Here is a 20,686-nt window from a genome sequence, read left to right on the forward strand (position 1 = left end):
ATTTGAAATACCATACCACCATATTTTATATTTTTTTTATTGTAAATTAGATGGTATCTAAAGAAAGTCCTGCGTGTCCTGAAAAGCAAAGAGACTTTGGTGCCTTAATATTTGTTTTTTTTTTTGGAAAGGCTGTTTTTATGTATTTATTGTAATTTGCAGGGGTAAATAGAAGTATTATTAAACACCCATCTACACACACCAGACAAGCCAGAAGGCTTGTTTTTCCCTCAGAAATCTCATGGTGCTGGCGGGGGCGTGATGACGTGAGACGCTCACGGGGTGGAGCGTTGGAGCGAGCGGGATGAATTTTAGGTGATGGCGTCCTGGGACCTGCCTCTCCGATATGCCCGATGATCCAGCCGCGAATTTTTAGCGTGTGGCCTCCGCATGGTTTCCTTCCCCGGGCGATTGAGGTCTGAAAGCTCCGTCCACTGGTTTCTTTGAAAACTCGTCGATTGCAGCAACCCCGGGAGAATATCCTGTGGTGTGGCAGCCACCGATTGATGTTCCATACTGAAAGATTCGGCTATACTGCCGACATGGTGGAAGCGGGAGTAAGACCGAGAGAAATTAATATTTGATATTTGATGGCCCTGGTGGGAAAAAGCGCTACAGATTTTTGATCCTGAGGTGCTGTGGCAGCAGATCGAGCGGGACCTCCAGAGTTCATGGAATCGTCAAAAGTACCTTTTATTTATTCTTCTTGCTAATCATGATTGGATCTATTTTGGAATCTATTTATTTATAATCATGATGGAGGACATTCTAATCTGACAATTTACTTAAATGAGATTACCACTGAAAAAAATTAAAATAAAAAACAAAAAATCCTATTGAAAGGACAATAATCATGTTGGAACAGATTCTATAATTTAATTATGTTGTGAATAGACTTTATAACGCAATCAAGTTACACAGGAGAAAGAAAATTGACCACTTTACATGAACATAACCTTACCAATCATGTCATTAATTATGTTATCAATCCACTATTTCTATACATGAATTTAGATTTGGATGGAACTAACTGATCCTATTTATCTTTTCCACGTGACACGGATGCATCTTCTAATCATGTTGAAATTTATTTTACTTACTGAACTATAACAATCATGCTGGAATAGGACACTTTAACTTAATTAAGCATTGAGGGAGGCGAAATTTGATTATAGTTTGATTAATAAGTGGATTATGGTCTATTTATAAATAACTGATTTTTGGGCTTATATACTTTGATCAATATTGCGATACAAACCTTATTAATTCAACTTTACTAATCATGTCATCATTACTATCTACACATATGAATTTAGATTTGGATGGAATTAATTGATTTAGTTTATCTCCACTATGTGAAACGGATTGCATCTTCTAATCAAGTTGAAATCTAATTTAATTATTGAATTATAATAATCATGCTGGAATTGGACACCTTAATTTAATTAAGCCCGGAGGGAGGTGAAATCTGATTTGTATTTGTGATTTTGATGAACAAGTGGATCATGGTCTATATATAAATAACGGATTTTGGACTAATATACTTTGATCTTCACTGCGATATATATTTCATTAATGAATTTATAAATATCTGATTATCACGTATTACTGATATTGTGGTTATAAGAAGTAAAGGGAAAAAAAAAAAAAATAAAAAAAAAAAGGTGAGAGAGAAAAAAGAGGAAAAGAAAAGGAGAAAAAAAAGGGAAGAAAATAAGAAAAAAGGAAAAAGAGAGAAAAAAGAAAGGGAAAAAAAAGAAAAAAAATTACATATAGTCATATTTTTTTTATTAGTTTATTTTGAAACTCACAAAAATTAAAGTGGACACGATGGCTTCCAAAAGAGAGGATCCAAAATCAAAAAAAAGAGAAACAAGAGACCTAGACCAAAAAAAAGAAAAAAAGATTTCTACGTTATTTTCACCCCAGGCTCATAGGAAAATGGAGGAATCTGTGTGTCTATCTGATTCCACTATAGATGAAATTGGAAGACACTCTTTAAGTCCTGCAGCACAATCTACTCAAATGATTACCAAAGAATATTTGCAATTATGCATGGAATCTCAGTTGAACTCATTTAAAGAGGAACTTATGAAAGTGAACACGGAGTGGAAAAGTGAATTTAAAAAAACGCAAGAATGTCTGAATCTAATTATGCAAAAGAATGAGTTTCTTGAATTAGAGTTAAAATCAATTAAAGATGACCTTAACCACAAAGAGAATATCATAAGGAATCTGGAACAAAAATTAAATGATGCCGAGGATCGTACGCGCAGGAAGAATTTAAGAATACGTGGCATTTCGGAGGACATTAAGCAGGACTCTATCAGATCTTACCTGAAAGAATTGTTTTTAGATATGGGCATCCGCGACGTTGATAGAGACGATATGATTGAACGTGTACACAGAACGTTAAAACCAAAGAATATTGCTGAAGGAAAACCCAGGGATATAATTATCCGTTTCTCAACTTTCTTTATGCGACAGAAAATATTATTGGCAGCAAACAAATATGCTCCGAAAGTAGATAAATTTCAAAATTTAATGTTCTTTCAAGATCTCTCTTTATTTACCAGACAAAAGAGATTTGAATTTAAAGAAGTGACCAAGATCTTGAGAGAGCAAAATATCAGATATTCGTGGGGATTCCCAGTAAAATTGATTATCTTGTCCGCTCAGCACCAACCAATTAAGCTATCAACGGTTGATGAAGCTAGGAGTTGGCTTAAAGGAAATGTTGTACATGGTTTGCAGTAATAATTTCGCGGATGCGCGATTTTTGGGGGGGGGGGTGTTTTTTTTTTTTTTTTTTTTTTTTCTTTTAAGCACTACGTGACACTTGGAGTATGGTGTTTCTAACTCCATAATTTCATGATATATCTTATTTAACACATAATTATATTTATAACTTACATTTTTTTCCTAGGGAAATTTATTTAATTCTTCTTAATCATCTAGGATTAATTCTGATATGGATAAAATGTATTCTACCCCTTTTAAGCACTACGCGATATCTGGAGCATGGTGTTTCTAATTCCATAATTTCACGATATATGCTATTTAACACATAACTATATTTGTAACTTAATCTTTTATATTCCGAGGGAAATTTATTTAATTCTCTTTAAATCACGTAGGATTAATTTTGATATGGATAAGAAGTATCCTACCTCCTTTAAGTATTACGTGACACCTGGTGTATGGTGTTTCTAATTCCATAAATTCACATTATATGTTTTTTAATACATAATTATATTTATAACTTAAATTTTTTATATTCTTAGGGAAATTTATCTTATTCTTCTCAATTACTTAGGATTAATGATTGATTGATTTTTTTTTTTTTATTTTTTTTATTTTTTTTTTCTCTTCCCTCCCATTTGACTTATTTACCTAACATAGACATAGATTAGTTCCCGTATAGCTCCTCAATAAGGTGGAGTTACTATGTCCTCGGAGAATGTTGGGTTCTTTCTCCGATGCCTGAATAGTAATTGGGTTTCCATTATTTTGTTTAAATTTTGTTATTTGTGTATGGATGTAGGATGTATGGATTGTGAGGGTGTCAAGCCGTATCATGTTTTTGTCAGCCACAATAATTTGAAACATGGAAGATTTATTTAAGATTACTTCGCTGAATGTTCAAGGACTAAATCTGCCTCATAAAAGATACTCGCTATTCAATTATATAAATAATCATCATATAGACGTATGTTGTGTTCAAGAAACTCATTTGAAAAATGCAGATATCTGCAGATTGAATAATAAAAGATATATTGTCCTCGAACATTCATCGTTACCTAGCAAGAAAAAACGAGGCGTAGCTATTCTAATTTCAAATAAAATCAAAGTCGAGTTGATTTATAAGCAGAAGGATTCTCATGCTAGATATGTTTTCATAGTGTGCAAATTCGATGAGAGATTATTCTCTATTTTGAACATATATGCACCTAATTACAAACAGAACCACTTTTTAAATGGCACATTACAAAAAGTCCAGAAGTTTATTCAGGGAACCTTTCTGTGTATGGGGGACTTTAATTGTGCTCCTGATGCACTATTGGACACCACTAGCTCCCGAGGTCGTATTCCTAATAGTAACCAAGTTAATTTATCTAACGCTTTCAGTATTACTCTTGGTAAATATAAACTCTATGATATTTGGAGGACGTTGAGACCGTCAGATAAAGATTATACCTTTTTTTCAGGCCGACATAAGATCTTCTCACGCATAGATCTTATATTAACTACAGCAAACGTGATCTCAGATTGTAAGCGCATTAGTATAGGAAATGCAGCCTGGACAGATCATGATCCAGTTTGCTTAGAAATAGAAAAGAAATTTCATTTAACCTCACGTCCTTGGAGGATAAATGAATCATTACTAGGCTGTAAGGATTCTCTTGAGTATATATCCCAGACGACCACTCAGTTTTTTTCTGAGAATTTGACGCATAATGTGAGTCTGGGTAATATCTGGTGCGCGTATAAATGTGTCCTGAGAGGATATTTAATTAAAAAAGACGCATATAATAGGAAAAAAGGAAAAGAAAAATTGTCAGATTTATATATTTTACTGAGTAATCTAAAAAGAAAGTGCGGTCAATCTCATGAAGAACAAGACATTACGAACATGATTAAATTAAAAAAAGAAATAGAGGACCGTTTAATAAGTAAAGCAAATTATAATTTGATTAAATTAAAGCAAAAATTCTACTACGTTGGGAACCGGGCAGAGAAACAGCTTACTAACCAATTAAAAAATAGAAATTTAAAAAATCGAATCCTTAAACTTATAGATGGGGATAAATATATCTCAAGTCCTGATAATATTGGGACAGCCTTTGGTAAGTTTTATACATCTCTGTATAACATTGTAGGCCAAGCCCAAGATGATGCACAGATGAGACAGTATCTGCAGGACTCCAGATTGCCGAAGTTGACTGACACATTGATAGAACAATTGGATGCTCCTTTCTTGGAGAGCGAAGTAAATGAGGCGATAAAAAAACAAAGTACGTAAAGCCCCAGGCCCTGACGGATATACAGCATTGTTTTACAAAAAATTGTCCAAATTGGTAGTGCCGCATCTAACAAACATGTTCAATGAAATTAGCGCAAATAGGTCCTTTCCTAACGGTATGTTGGAGGCGATTATTCTTCCTATACCCAAAGCTGGGAAAGAGTGTTTGAAAGTGTCCGACTACAGGCCAATCTCTTTGATTAATTTGGATACTAAAATTTATTCTTCAATATTAGCTGCCCGTTTAAAACCATTGTGCTCACAGTTAATTGGTAGAGATCAGTCTGGCTTTATAAAAGGAAGATATTCTAGTGATAATGTTCGTAAGATTATTGACATAGTTGAATATGTAACCACTCATGAAATTCCCTCAATCTTCCTGGCTTTGGACGCGGAAAAGGCCTTCGATCGGGTTAATTGGTCCTTTTTAGAACAGACACTGAGATCCTATGGCTTTGGCGAAGGTTTTATTCGAGCTGTTATGGCGTTGTACACAACACCAACCGCAATGGTAGTTGGCCAAGGCTTTAAATCAGAACGTTTTAGATTAAATAACGGGACTCGACAAGGTTGCCCATTGGCACCTTTGTTATATATTCTTACATTAGAACCATTAGCATCGAGAATTAGATTTAATAAAAGCATTAAAGGAATAAGAATCGGCGAGTTGGAAAATAAACTCTGCTTATATGCGGATGATATTTTACTTTCTCTGTATGATCCGTTAAACTCAGTCGAATACTTGATGGCCGAAATTAATTTATTTAGCAGCTTCTCGAATTATAAATTGAACATTACTAAAACACAAGCTGTAATGATGAATCTCTCGGCTTCATTCAAAATGAGCATTCAGGAATCTTTTGATTTTTCTTGGGCGACCGATAAGATCGATTATTTGGGGGTTATAATTCCAACTAAAATTTCGGAAATCATAGAAGTTAACTTTAGTAAATTACGTGATGAACTGATTAAGCAAACTAAAGAGTGGAAAGGCCTTTTTATTTCCTGGCTTGGCAGAATGAATGTTATTAGATCTTATATAGTTCCCAAATGGTTATATCTTCTCCAAATGATTCCGGTCAGGCTCCCGCTGTGTTGGTCCACGGTTTTTCAGAAAAATATTGATAACTTTATCTGGGCGGGTAAAAGAGCCAGAATAGCACGGAAAACACTAGCAGCGAGTAAAAGTAAAGGAGGACTTAATGTTCCATCGCTAGAGAGATATGCTCAAGCAAGTATGCTCTCACATATCTTGAAATTACAATATAAAAATATTAACAATATAGATTGGTTTGTGATTGAGCAAGAATTGACAGGCTTTTCAAACCTGGAATGCATACTCTGGCTACATCAGTCTAAGTTGAAATCAATTAGAAATAATCTTCCAATTACTCTCCACAGTTCTATGGAGTTTTGGGAATATATTAAGCCTCGACTAGGCCTCCGTGATAAAATAGCTTTAACAGCCCCGCTTGAAATTCTTCAGTATAACGTTTCCCAATTAAGCTTGAGAAATTGGTCTAATTTTAGGAACAAAAGGATTATAGATATCTTGATACAGGACAAAATAAAAACTCTTTCCCAGCTCTTAGTGGAATTTGAACTCGGCAATCTGGAGTCCTTTAATGTTTTTAGGATAACCTTTTATGTTAGATCTCATTTGTATGTGCAGTCCTCTTCTATTCTGAGTCAAAAGATATGCGATCTGTTTTCTACAGAGATTATTTTTAAAAGCCTAAAAAAATGTTATATGCTGCTTGAAGAAATAGAAACTCCCCTTGTTCATACAGCATTAAAAGCATGGCAATCAGATTTAAAGTGTGTGATCGATTTAGACATATGGATAGGTAGTCTATTAGAAGTTAATAAAATCTCGCACTGTCTCAATATGATTGAATTGCATTACAAGATAATGTGGAGATGGTATATAACCCCGGCGAAACAATGTAAATTTAACTCTAATGTTTCCCCTATTTGCTGGAGATGTCGCTCTTGTTTAGGATCATTCTCTCATATCTGGTGGGAATGCCTTCAGATTCAACCTATTTGGCAAGATATTTTTAAGCTTATCTCTGATACTTTGAATCAAAAGGTAGTACCTTCCATGCAAAGAGCCCTACTACATCTTGATTTAAAAGAATTTCGGTCTAATCAAAGGGCTTTTATAGTACAATGCTTGTTAGCCATGAAGATAATTCTGGCTAGACAATGGCTACAATCATCATTTATCTCTTTGGATCACGTTGTGAATCAAATCAGCCATCAATGCTTGATGGAACGCGGCTTTTTTCTTTCTCATCAGTGTCTACAGAAATTCTATAACATTTGGAGACCATGGCTGACTCGGTACCCTGATATTCTTCCTTGATAGCAATCGATTTAATACAATATATAAACTTACTGAATACATTAATTTGGCTTGACAGTGTGAATGGATAGTGTGGATGGGTTTTTTTTTTTTTTTTTTTCTTTTTTCTCTTCTTTTTTTCTTTTGTTTTTTTTTGTTGCGGGTTATAGACTGGGAAGATTTGTTGTATTCCCGGTCTAATCGTGTTGTATATGTCTTATACTGCAATTTTAGACGCATCAATAACTTATTTATATAAAAAACGTTGGAAATACTTGCTGCTCATTTCGTGTAAAATGAATGGGAATTATGAATATTTGTATTTATATGCTGCTATATTTATTATATGTACTCTCAATTGATATATATGATGTTTCCTTTTTTTATATACTGTATGTGATGTGGTCTAATAAAAAAAAAAAAAAAAAAAAAAAAAAAAAAAAAAAAGAAATCTCATGGTGCTTTCACAACCACAAGGGATTCTGGGTAGGCACATGCAAACAAGGTTAACAATTATCACCTAATGTTAACCTTGTTTGCATGTGCCTACCCAGAATCCCTTGTGGTTGTGAAAGCACCATGAGATTTCTGAGGGAAAAACAAGCCTTCTGGCTTGTCTGGTGTGTGTAGATGGGTGTTTAATAATACTTCTATTTACCCCTTAAATTTAAGTGGAAGGGTTTCCATCACCTTTTACCCACCATAACTTTTGTAATTGTAATTTGCATTAATACATTTCATCATTTTAAATGTTCCATTATATCCTTTAACCTGTTTTAAAGTACCATATTTGCTCCATTATAAGACGACCCCCCAAAATTTGAATATTAATTTAGAAAAAAAGAAAAAAGCCTGAATATAAGACTACCCTATAGGGAAAAAGATTTACTATGAAATATTAATGTAAACAATTTTTTCATATTTAATAAAAGCTATGATTGAGAAAAAGTTTTTTATGCCACTCTGACTCCCTGATATGTAGGGCTGCAACTAACGATTATTTTAATAATCGATTAGTTGGCCGATTTTTTCGATTAATCGGATAATTTTTTTTTATTTTTTTTCAATTTAAAATAATGTAATAAAAAACGTACAATTTACACTTTCATCTCTTTATTGCAATGGCCTCTCTCTATTCACCTTCTTATTTTACTGACATAATAATAAAAGCTAAAAGAACCCAAACACAGTGTTTCTCAAACTAGGTTTTAATACAAAGTTATTAGTAAATATTAATTCATATGTTAACTATTTTTCATATTTAATAAAAACTATGAGAAAAAAGCCTTGTTTATTTTTTTATTAAATGCACATCTGACCCCCAGCTTGCCACTCTGCCCCCATATATGCCTTATACCTCTTATATGCCAGTGATATGCAACTGAGCCCCCTGATATACCTTTTACCCCCAGATATGTTTTATGCCCCCCTGATATGCCTAATATAGATATGCCTTATACCCCCTATATGCCCTGAAATTCATAATACCCCCCATACACCACTATAACTCACCCATACACCACTCTGGCTCCTCCCCCTCCCATACACCACTCTGGCTCCTCCCCTACCATACACCACTCTGGTTCCTCCCCCTACCATACACCACTATGGCTCCTCCCCCTCCCATACATCACTTTGGCCCCTCCCCCTCCCATATACCACTTTGCCTCCTCCCCCTCCCATATACCACTTTGCCCCCTCCCATACTCCACTCTGGCCCCTCCCCCTCCCATACATCACTTTGCCTCCTCCCCCCTCCCATACTCCACTCTGCCTCCTCCCCCTCCCATACATCACTTTGCCTCCTCCCCCCTCCCATACTCCACTCTGCCTCCTCCCCCTCCCATATACCACTTTGCCCCCTCCCATACTCCACTCTGGCTCCTCCCCCTCCCATACATCACTTTGGCCCCTCCCCCTCCCATACATCACTTTGCCTCCTCCCCCTCCAATACTCCACTCTGCCTCCTCCCCCCTCCCATACTCCACTCGTCCTCCTGTAAGCCTCGGATGTTCACAAGACACAAGGGAGCCGGGTAGAGAAGCAGAGTGGTGTATGGGAGGGGGAGGAGCCAGAGTGGTGTATGGGAGGGGGAGGAGCCAGAGTGGTGTATGGGAGGGTGGCTCCCATACACCCCTCTGACTCCTCCCCCTCCCATACACCGCTCTGCCTCTCTACCCGGCTCCGTTACTGACTTCATAGAAGCCGCAGCGTAAGTGAAGGTGAGTAACGGAGGCTGTCTGTGCGATGCAGACCCCCACCGGCTGACAGAGAGGATGATCCTCTGTCAGCCGGTGGGGGTCTAAACGATGCGCACAGACAGCCTCTGTTACTGCCCTTCACTTACGCTGAGGCTTCTATGAAGTCAGTAACGGAGCCGGGTAGAGAGGCAGAGTGATGTATGGGAGGGGGGGAGGAGTCAGAGGGGTGTATGGGAGGGGGAGAGAGACGGAAGTGAGAGACCGGCCGACAGTGAGGGGAATCCAGGTCCCCTGCAGCGTTGCGGGGGATCTGGATTCTAGTGTTATAATCCGATCTCTGTTTGAGGTCGGATTATAATTTTTATAATCGATAAAAATCGATTCGATTAATCGATAATGAAAATCGTTGACAACGATTTTCATTATCGATTATTATCGATTTTATCGATTAGTTGTTTCAGCCCTACTGATATGCCTTTCAACCCACTTTATGCCACTTTGCCTCCAGAAAACCATTATACCCCCCTATGCCACTCTTACTTACCACCCACATACCCCTACTTACCGATGCATAGATCCCTAGACTTGTCCCCCGTGCTTCAGACTCCCTGGTGTCTAGTGGGGGCAGCCAGTGGAGGTCTGTGCAACGCGTGCAGACAACCTTCGCTGCTGCTGGCCGGTATTTACCACTCTGCCCCCTAATATGCCTTATATTTCCCTATATGCCACTCTGCCTCCTTGATATGCCTTATACCCCTTATTTACTACTCTGCCCCCTAGATATGCCTTATTCCCCCCTATTAGCCAATCTGCCGCACTGATATCCCATATACCCCCCTATATGCCATTCTACCTCCCTGATATGCCAATCTGCCCCCCGATATGCCTTATACCCCCTATATGCCACTCTGCCCCCCTGATATGCCCTATACCCCACTGATATTTACCACTCTGTCCATTATATATGCCTTATTCCCCCCTATATGCCACTCTGCCTCCCGATATGCCTTATACCACACTGATATTTACCACTCTGTCCCTCTGATATGCCTTACCGATGCATCTCCAGGCTTGTCCCCTGTGCTTTGAAAAAAACCTCGTTTTATATTCAAGCAAATACGGTAATCCCACATGTTCTATGGTAGATTTTTGGATACATTCCTTGGTGTAACATTTCACACTTCTCACCGTCCTCTGCTGTGATCACAACTTTTGATTTTTCCGCTGACAGTCTGCTGATAACTTCTAGATTCTGGGCCTCTCTCATCAGCTTATCAAGGGCATACATCTCACGACATCGAAGGGGTCCATATTTGCCTAAATTCTAGTTATAACAAAAGAGAAAATAAACATAGAAGATAAAAATAAGAAAGATAAAAAATGATAATCATCCTACAGGAAATTGATCAAGCGTTCACATACAGAAGAATTTGGTTATTATTAATACTACTACTACACTGCTTAGTGTTAACCACACACATACTTTGGCTTAATCTTAATCAAGCCAGTTTTTCTCCATAAATATTAACTTTGTGATTGTATTACCACAAAAATACTGTACATAATTACACAGCCAAAATATATGTCTCTCTTTACTTTAACCTCTTACTTTAACCCCAGACACGTCACGCAAAAACGATCAGTTAATGACCAATGACGTGCCTGGCACGTCATGGCATTAAACAAGCTTAGAAAGTGCTCTATGATCACTTAAATGTCGAGGTATTCAGCAACACTGGGATTGGCATCAGGGAGCATATCTGGCCCCTCCTCGGGGCATCAACATGGACACCTGTTTTAAAACAGTTAAGGAGCCAATTAACAATTGGACTGAATACCCACCCCAGGACAACTGCCACTGTGAGAGATTTTTCCACGGCACATCATTTAAAAAAATAAATTTCCCAGAGGGTCTCTAAAGAGCTCAGCTTTCAAATCACAATGTGATTAGTAAAATATTATTTAAAAAAAAAAAATCTGGAAAAAAATAATATAGCTAAAATTTTTTTAAAAATGTTATAACATTTAAAAAATATACAGTGATGTCACCATCAGGGGAACCATTCAGTTCCAGCAAAATGTAAAAAAAAGTCATAAAATAATAAAATAAATAAAACTAAAAAATAAAGTTTATTATGAGCAAGTGCTAAAATTAGTGCAGTATCTTCCCAAAAATCCTGGCATGGAAAGAGTTAAAATAAAAGCGTTTCAAATACCCAAGATTTGTCTACTTTAAAAAAAAATGAATGGTTTAATAGGGTAAATTGGAGTGGCCAGGTTCAAAGACAGGTCATAGGCACAGACTGACCAAAATGGAAAAAAAGCGCACTTCCCAAAGGGTGACCTTTTAACCCCCAAACAACCAAACTCATGCATGGGGGGTATCATTGTAATCAAAAAATGTTGCTAAAAACATGTTGTTTGACAGTGTCATATACCAGGAGCTGTAAATTCATACTTGAAGTACAATTACTACCACAAAGTTTGACAAAGCTGGTGGTAAGATTAGTGCATGGAAAGGGTTAAAATACCGTCATTTGAAATAACTTGTGGTGTCTAGATTTCAAAAATATATTGTTCGATGGGGTAAAATAAACTAGCTGGCTTTAAAGATGGCCCACTTAGGACATGGAGCAGTAGTACCAGATTTCAAATTTCCAAGTTAAAAAATGCGCACTTCCCAAATGTAGCATTTTACCTGCGAAACAACCCGACAAATCGCTGTATTTGGGAGATGTTGCTAAAACATATTGGGGTGTTGTTTGAAAGTGACGTATACCAGGAGCTGCAAATTCATACCTGAAGTGCAATTTTTGTGATAAAAAACACAAAATAAATTACTACCCCAAAGTTAGACAAATAGAATTAGTGCATCGAAATGGTACCCTGGGGTGTCTAGTTTTCAAAAATACTGTATTTGCTCGATTACAAGACAACCCCCCAAAATTTGAATATTAATTTAGAAAAAAAGAAAACATCAGAATTTTAGACTACCCTATAGGAAGAAAGTTTTATTAGTAAATATTTATTCACATGTACACAATTTTTTCATATTTAATAAAAACTATGATTGAGAATTTTTTTCTATTTCCTTTTATTTGCCTACCTGCCCCCCCCCCCCCCAGTTATGCACATCTACCCCACGGCTTGCTACTCTACCCCCCAGATATGCCTTACACCCCCTATATGCCACTCTGCACCCCAGACATTTAAACAACAATTGGATGTATTCAGGGATACAATATTTAAATTATGGGGAAACAGCTTCTTGATCCAAGGAGAGATCTGACTGCCATTTTGGGGTCAAGAAGGAATTTTATTCCCTAGTTTGTGCAAAATTGGAAAGAGCCACAACTGCCTTTTTTGTCTTCTTTTAGATCAACAGCAAGAAATAAACAGATATGGGAAATGCTTGATTCACCCTAACTATATGCCTTATACCCCGCTATATGCCACTTTGCCCCCCCTGATATGCCTTATTCCCCCTATTTACCACTTTGCCCCCTGATATGCCTTATACCCCCATGTATGCCATTCTACCTCCCTGATATGCCTTATACCCCTATATACCAATCAGCCCCCTCCTGATATGCCTTATACCCCACTGATATGTACCCCTGATATTTGCCACTCTGTCCCTCAGATATGCCTTATGCCCCTTGACTTACCAATGCATCCCCAGGCTTGTCCCCTGTGCTCCCTGGTGTCAAGTGGGGGCAGGTGGTGAACGTCAGAGCGATGTGCGCAGACAACCTCCGCTGTTACCCGGGACTTCTTCAGGGGCTTCTATGATAGAGCACCGGAAGGTCATATCACGCCGGTGGAAGTGCCGGCAGCAGCATAGGTTGTCTGCGCGCATCGCACAGATGTTCACCGACTTCCAGGGAGGAGGATCCTGGTCTCCTGCAGCGCTGTGGGAGACCCTCCTCTTTGGCAGGCGGTGAACGTCTGTGCGATGCGCAGAGACAACCTCTGCTGCTGCATGCCGGTACTTCCGCCGGGGCTTCTGTGGTGGAGCAGCGGAAGGTCATGTCACACCGGCACTCCATCATATAAGCCCTGTCAGCAGCGGAGGTTTCCTGCACGTCCACTGGCTGCCAGAGAGGAGGATCCAGGTTCCCTGCGGGGATCTGGATCTTAGTCTTGTAGTCAGACCTCTATTTGAGGTCTGATTGTAAGACAACCTCGAATATAGGAAAAAAACCTCGTCTTATAATCAAGCACATGGGGCAGAATGACCAGACTTTGAAAAAAATGGTTTTGCTTAATAACCTGCAGGAAAAAAAAATTGGTTGATGCCAGAGGAGGCTCCTGCAGGCGATCAATAGAGTTGTTCGCACGGCCCTTGAACCCCTGATGGCGAACCTACGGATTTCGGCTTCCGTCAACCCCTGCGATGATGCGTAGATAAGGTAGGCTAGATGAGGAAGGGACCAGGGAGATTAGTAGACGAAGATGAAGACGAACACGAAGATTCTTTGTGTTGTGTGCGTCTTCGTTTTGCCTCCGCCATGTTCGGTGTTAGTTTTCATGTTCACCCGAATACGAATGTACAAGTCTAGTGATAACTGCCAATACTGCATTCACACTTACTGCTTCCATAGGCATTAAGATGCTAAGTAGGAGATTAGGTGCTGCTAACCAGATGCCCTTTATTCATTGAGCATCAGCAAGCGTAACTACCACTATAAAAGATGATGTTTTAGCAGTGCTGATAAAGGTGGTTCTACAAGCTATTGAATCATAAGGTGTACTTAGTTTTTCACACACCGTTTCCTCCTTTTTGGTTTTATTTTTGTTGACTAAATCCTGACATGGTGTAATAGGTTATGTGTTTTGTTCACCTGAGGTATTTACCTAATTTTCAGACCTGCTAAGGAACAAAATATTGTTGTTATGTCCTGATATGCAAAACCATAGAATGCAAAGAGGGTGTAGTTTCTTTTTCACATGACTGTACAAAGAATAGGATAAAGGATTAGCAGACTTCTTTAATAAAAATTTATGTTTTTACAGTTGAAATGAAGGAAAAGGACCTCAGTTAGGAAAAAAGAGATTTGATACATGCAAGTTTATAAAGACAGAGGTTCTGCCTCACAGCTGTCTAAGGTAAAGACGAATAAGTTGATGGGGCCTGATAGGATACACCCCAAGTTATAGAAAGAGCTTAATGGTGTACTAGCAAAACCATTAACAGATTTATTTAACCAATCATTGTCGACATGAGTAGTCTCAGAAGATTGGAAATTAACAAATGTTGTGGCCATTCACATGAAATGCAATAAGGAAGAGTTGGGCAACTACAAGCCAGTGAGTCTAAGATCCCATGGGTTTGAAGAACAAAAACAACATGGGTTTACTTTAGGAAGAATCTTATTGATTATTTTTTGATTGGGTGAATAAAATAATTGATCAAAGTGGTGTAGTAGACTTTGCATTTCTATTTTTTTAAAACCAAGGTTACCAAAGTATAGAATATTTGATACTGTCATAACCTCAACATCTGAGGAAAAGTTAATTATTTCAGAGGACATAAAGGTAGGTAGACAATGCAATAGAGCAGCAGGAAATGCTAGCAGAATGCTTGGATGTATAGGGAGAGGTATTAGCAGTAGAAAGAGGGAAGTGCTCATGCTGGTGCACTGGTGAGACGTCACTTGGAGTATTGTGTACAGTACTGGAGACTCCAGAATGATATAAATACGTTGCAGAAAGTTCAGAGAAGGGTACTACAATGGTTCATGGATTACAGGAAAAAAACTTACCAGAAAAGGTTAAAGAATCTTAACATATATAGCCTGGAAGAAAGACATGAAAGGGAGATATGATAGTAAGATTTAAATACTTAAAGGGAGTCAACATGATAAAGGAAGAAAGTTTATTTAACCCCTTAAGGACCAGGCTGTGTTTTACCTTTTGTACCATTGGGACAGAGGCTGTTTTAACACTTTTGAGGTGTTCGTGCTTAGATGTAATTTTCTCCTCACTCATTTAGTGAACCCACAAAAATGATATGTTGTTTTTTTCAGGACAAGGGCTTTCTTCAGATACCATTGTTTTAATCATATTATCTAATTTCCCATAAAAAAAATAATAAAATATGATGAAAAATGTAAAAACCCCCCACATTTTCTGACTTTTACCCCAAAAATCTTTTACTCATCCAAAAAAGCTAATGAAAAAACCTACTAAATATATTCTACTATTTGTCCTGAGTTTAGAAATACCCAATATTTTTATGTTTTTTTGCTTTTTTCTGCACGTTATGGAGCATTAAGTACAAGTGGCGTTTTGCTATTTCAAAACCATTTTTTCCAAATCTGGTAATTCTTCCCCCCATGTGCCATTTCAGGTATCTTTGAAGCCGGCCAACGCAATTTACCCCATCAAATCATATATTTTTGAAAACTAGACACCCCAAGGTATTTCAAATGCTAGAATTTTAACTCTTTCCATGCACTAATTCTACCACCAGTCTTTGTCAAACTTTGTGGTAGTAATTTATTTTGTGTTTTTTATCGCTAAAATTGCTCTTCAGGTATGGATTTACAGCTCCTGGTATAAAACACTTTCAATTCTTCCAAATGGGGCGCACATCCACATAGGGGAAAAAAGATTTTTGAAAAAAATATAGTGTGACTCTGTATGCAAATAAGGCTTAGCAATACTGCAAGTAAGTAGTGCACTCACATTTCCAAGGACACAAATGCGCTCATCATAAAATATTCTTTAATTCTTTGTGGCTAAAAAATATAAAAACACAGCAGCAATGGCACAGTATCACTTGGTCATGTGGATAAGGTAAAATATTGCACTTACAACAGACGAAATGTACAAAAGCGTGCACAAGGTAATCAGCTTTTAAACCAGGCACAGGAAAGTCCACCGTCCAGCAGCAAGAACTTTCACAATATATACCTCTCTCTGGATTTGTTGAGTTATAAGGAAGGTGGTCTATGTTAGATTTTCGGGCAAGCTGCAAAGGAAAATCCTGATTCAACTCCTGAGGAAGCCGGTTGTCCGGTGAAACGCGTTGAGAGAGAGAGGGATATATTGTGAAAGTTCTTGCTGCTGGACGGTGGACTTTCCTGTGCCTGGTTTAAAAGTATTACTTATTCATTTACACTAGTGGTGTGTGTTTTCTTTTCTTGTGTTTTTATAAAACACTTTCAAACAACACCCCAATATGTGTTCAGCAACATCTCCCGAGTACAGTCATACCCTCCATGCATGGGTTTGTCGGGTTGTTTGGGAGGTAAAACGCCACATTTAGGAAGTGCACATTTTTTAACTTGGAACTTTTACATCTGGTCATTCTGCCCCCATGTCCTAATAGGACCATCTTTGAAGCCGGCTAATTCAATTTACCCCATCATACCATATATTTTTGAAAACTAGACACCCCAAGGTATTTCAAAGGCTAGTATTTTAATCCTTTCCATGCATGAGATTCTACCACCAGCCTTTGCCACACTTTGTGGTAGTATTTTTTTGGGTATTTTTTTCACACAAATTGTACTTTAGGTATTAATTTATAGCTCCAGGTATACATCACTATCAAATAATACCCCAATGTGTTTTCAGGAACATCTCCCGAGTACAGTCATACCCCTCATGTATGGATTTGTCTGGTGTTTGGGGTTAAAATGCCACATTTTGGAAGTGCGCTTTTTTTCCCCATTTCGGTCAGTCTGTGCCTATGCCCTATCTTTGAGCCCGGCCGATCCTATTTACCCCATCAAACCATTATTTTTTTTAAATTAGACACCCCTTGGGCATTTGAAATGCTTTTATTTAAATTTTTCCATGTCAGGATTTTTGGGAAGATACAGCGCTGATTTTAGCATTTGCTCATAATAATAAACTTTATTTTTTTATTTTATTCTTTTTGGACTTTTTTTTTTTTACATTTTGCTGGAACTGGATAGTTCCTCTGATGCTTAATAATTTTTAAATGTTACCATGTTTTTTTTAAGCTTTTTTTTTTTTTTTTTTTCCTTTTTTTATTATTATTTTTTTATATTTTACTAATCACATAGTGATTAGAAAACTGGGCTCCATTGACTTGTATGGTTGAATGCAGTACCTGTATTCAACCTGCAAGTGGAGCCAGAGTTCTCTAGTGAACTTTTTCAACTTTATTATTTTTTTTCCCGGGCGGCCGCCATCTTGCGGATGGCGAAGATCACCGGCAGTGGCAGCTGTGACCGCTCTCCGGAGCGGTCACAGCCCGTCTTGAGGTAAGTGTTTGGTGTCCCTGAATGCCTCCTGATTGAGGCATTCCAGCGACACCATTGAAGTTTAGGAGGTGATCGTTGATCGCCTCCTAAACGCTTTTAAAACGCTCCCATACACCCCCCTCTGACTCCTCCCCCCTCCCATACATCGCTCTGCCTCTCTACCTGGCTCCGTTACTGACAGGAACTTTCACTGCAGGTTCATAGAAGCCTCAGCGTAAGTGAAGGTGAGTAACGGAGGCTGTCTGTGCGATGCAGACCCCCACCGGCTGACAGAGAGGATGCGCACAGACAGCCTCCGTTACTGCCCTTCACTTACGCTGAGGCTTCTATGAAGTCAGTAACGAAGCCGGGTAGAGAGGCAGAGTGATGTATGGGAGGGGGGAGGAGTCAGAGGGGTGTATGGGAGGGGGAGAGAGACGGAAGTGAGAGACCGGCCGACAGTGAGGGGAATCCAGGTCCCCTGCAGCGTTGCGGGGGATCTGGATTCTAGTGTTATAATCCGATCTCTGTTTGAGGTCGGATTCTAGTTTTTATAATCGATAAAAATCGATTCGATTAATCGATAATGAAAATCGTTGACAATTTTCATTATCGATTATTATCGATTTTATCGATTAGTTGTTTCAGCCCTAGTTTAAGCACAAATTACACATATTAATGCATACGTTTAGAAAACAAATGCAAAAGACGCTATTTAAGACTAATGTGGGTTATCAGTAAGTACCGTATTTGCTAGATTATAAAACAACCCTGATTATAAGATGACCCCCCATAATGTGAATATTAATTTAGAAAAAAAGAAAAAGCCTAAATATAAGACTATGCTATAACAAAAAAGTTATATTAGTAAATATGAATTCACATGTAAACTATTTTTACATATTTAATAAAAACTATGGATTCAGAAAAATGCATTTTTTTATTTTATTTCCTTTTATTCACCAACCTGCCCCCACCCAGTTATGCACATCAGCCCCACAGCTTGCTACTCTGCCACTCTGCTTGCTTGATATGCCTTATACCTCTATTTGAGGTCCGATTATATTGATTCATGGGAGGAGGATATCATCTTGCCTCTTTATGGTAAGACCTCACCCTGAGGGTCCTTAAAAAGGACATTATGGAACTAGAAAGTGTGCAAAATGTGAGCTACAAAAGTAATAAGGGGTTGGAAAATCTTAGTTATCAAGACTAAAAAAGTTGAATCTATATACACTAGAAAAACAGCGTCTTACAGGGATTTTATAACATTGTGTAAATATAAGCAGGTACAATATAAAAAGCTCTCCAGTGACCTGTTCAATAACTGAAATGCACAAACAACAAAAGGTGGTCCTCTGAGACTGGAACAGTGAATATTTCATAGACAGTAAAGAAAGGGATTCTTAACAGTAAGGACAATAAAGGTATGGAATTCACTGACAAGAGAGGTGGTGCTATCAAATACAATGGGTGTCTTTAAAAAGGGTCTGTGTATTTTTTTTAGAAAAACAGAACATACAGAGAGCTAAAATGATTAAATATGCATTAATATTTTACAATTTTTTTATCCAGTGATATATCTGATTGCCCTTTGGAGCCAGGAAGGATTTTTGCCCCATAAAGTGATAAAATGCAAAAAATTATGAAATCTGTTTTGTTTCCTTCTTCTGAATCAAAAGCAGAAAGAATAGATAGATAGAGGGATTTAACTTAATGGACTTTTTTCAACTATGTTACTATGTTTCATTCTTATGGAACTTCACCCTCCACAATATATTTTTTCCATTTCACCCAGCCTTTATCAGACGTCATATTCCAACCCTTTTCCATTTCTATTTGGTATGTCATTCGATTTTTTAACCCCTTCAGTACCGGGACGTACCTGATACTTCCTGGTTAACAGTCACCGGTAGACCGGGACGTACCAGGTACGTCTCCTCCAAAAAATGCCCCCACATCACCACAATCGCGGTGATCGTGGGGGCGCTGCTGCTGCTGTCTGCCCAGGACTCCTGGGCAGACAGCACAGCCTGTCTAAGCCCGCCCCCAAGCCTACGATCACTCCCACGGAGTGATTTTGTAGGCAGAAACAGCGATTGCAGAAAAATCTGCAATCGCGGTTTCAGCTGCCACAGGCAGCTTCAGGGAAGGGGGGGGGTGTTGGATCAGGTCCCCACACTCCATGAGAGCGTCAGTGCAGCGTTAACCCCTTCGGGTTAATTCCCGTTTTGTAGGGGGCTCTGCTGCTGGTGGTCTGCCTGGAAGCCCGGTCGAAGAGGCACAGGCAGGCTTGCTTTAGGGCCAGAGGTGCCACAGGCAGGCTGCTTTAGGGGCAGAGGTGGCTCAGGCAGGCTGCTTTAGGGACAGAGGTGGCACAGACAGGCTGCTTCAGGGGCAGAGGTGTCACAGGCAGGCTGTTTCAGCGGCCGAAGAGGCACAGGCAGGCTTGCTTTAGGGGCAGAGGTGGCTCAGGCAGGCTGCTTTAGGGGCAGAGGTGGCTCAGGCAGGCTGCTTTAGGGGCAGAGGTGGTACAGGCAGGCTGCTTCAGGGGAAGGGATGGCACAGTCAGGCTGCTTCAAGGGGCAGAGGTGGCACAGGCAGGCTGCTTCAGGGGCAGAGGTGGCACAGGCAGGTTGCTTCAGGGGCCGAGGTGGCACAGGCAGGCTGCTAAATGGGCAGTGGTGGCACAGGCAGGCTGATTTGGGGCAGAGGCCTACCAAATCCAGCTTAGTGGAGCTGGAAAACGTGAAAAAAACCAATGCCCATCTAGCTTGACGAGGGTGAAGACGTTGTGCAGATCTAAGATATTCCATATTACATTGGTCAATGTAAGTGACGCCATTTTGCCAGAGCTAACTTTAAAGCTAAAAGTTCCTTATTCCCCACGTCTTA

General features: G+C 38.8%; 1 protein-coding gene across 1 annotated transcript in view; it reads right to left on the reverse strand.

Moving 5' to 3' along the window:
* Positions 1 to 20,686, reverse strand: part of LOC149298595 (rho family-interacting cell polarization regulator 1-like) — a 211,462-nt gene that overhangs the window by 73,889 nt on the left and 116,887 nt on the right. The window contains exon 17 of the mRNA XM_089487331.1: positions 10,761 to 10,896. Coding sequence (XP_089343457.1) covers positions 10,761 to 10,896 — 136 coding nt within the window. The remainder of the gene's footprint in view (positions 1 to 10,760; positions 10,897 to 20,686) is intronic.

The sequence above is a fragment of the Sceloporus occidentalis genome, unplaced genomic scaffold, assembly GCF_023333645.1.
Source record: "Sceloporus occidentalis isolate IW3139 unplaced genomic scaffold, rSceOcc1.0.p SCAF_32, whole genome shotgun sequence".
Classification (NCBI taxonomy): Eukaryota; Metazoa; Chordata; class Lepidosauria; order Squamata; family Phrynosomatidae; genus Sceloporus; species Sceloporus occidentalis.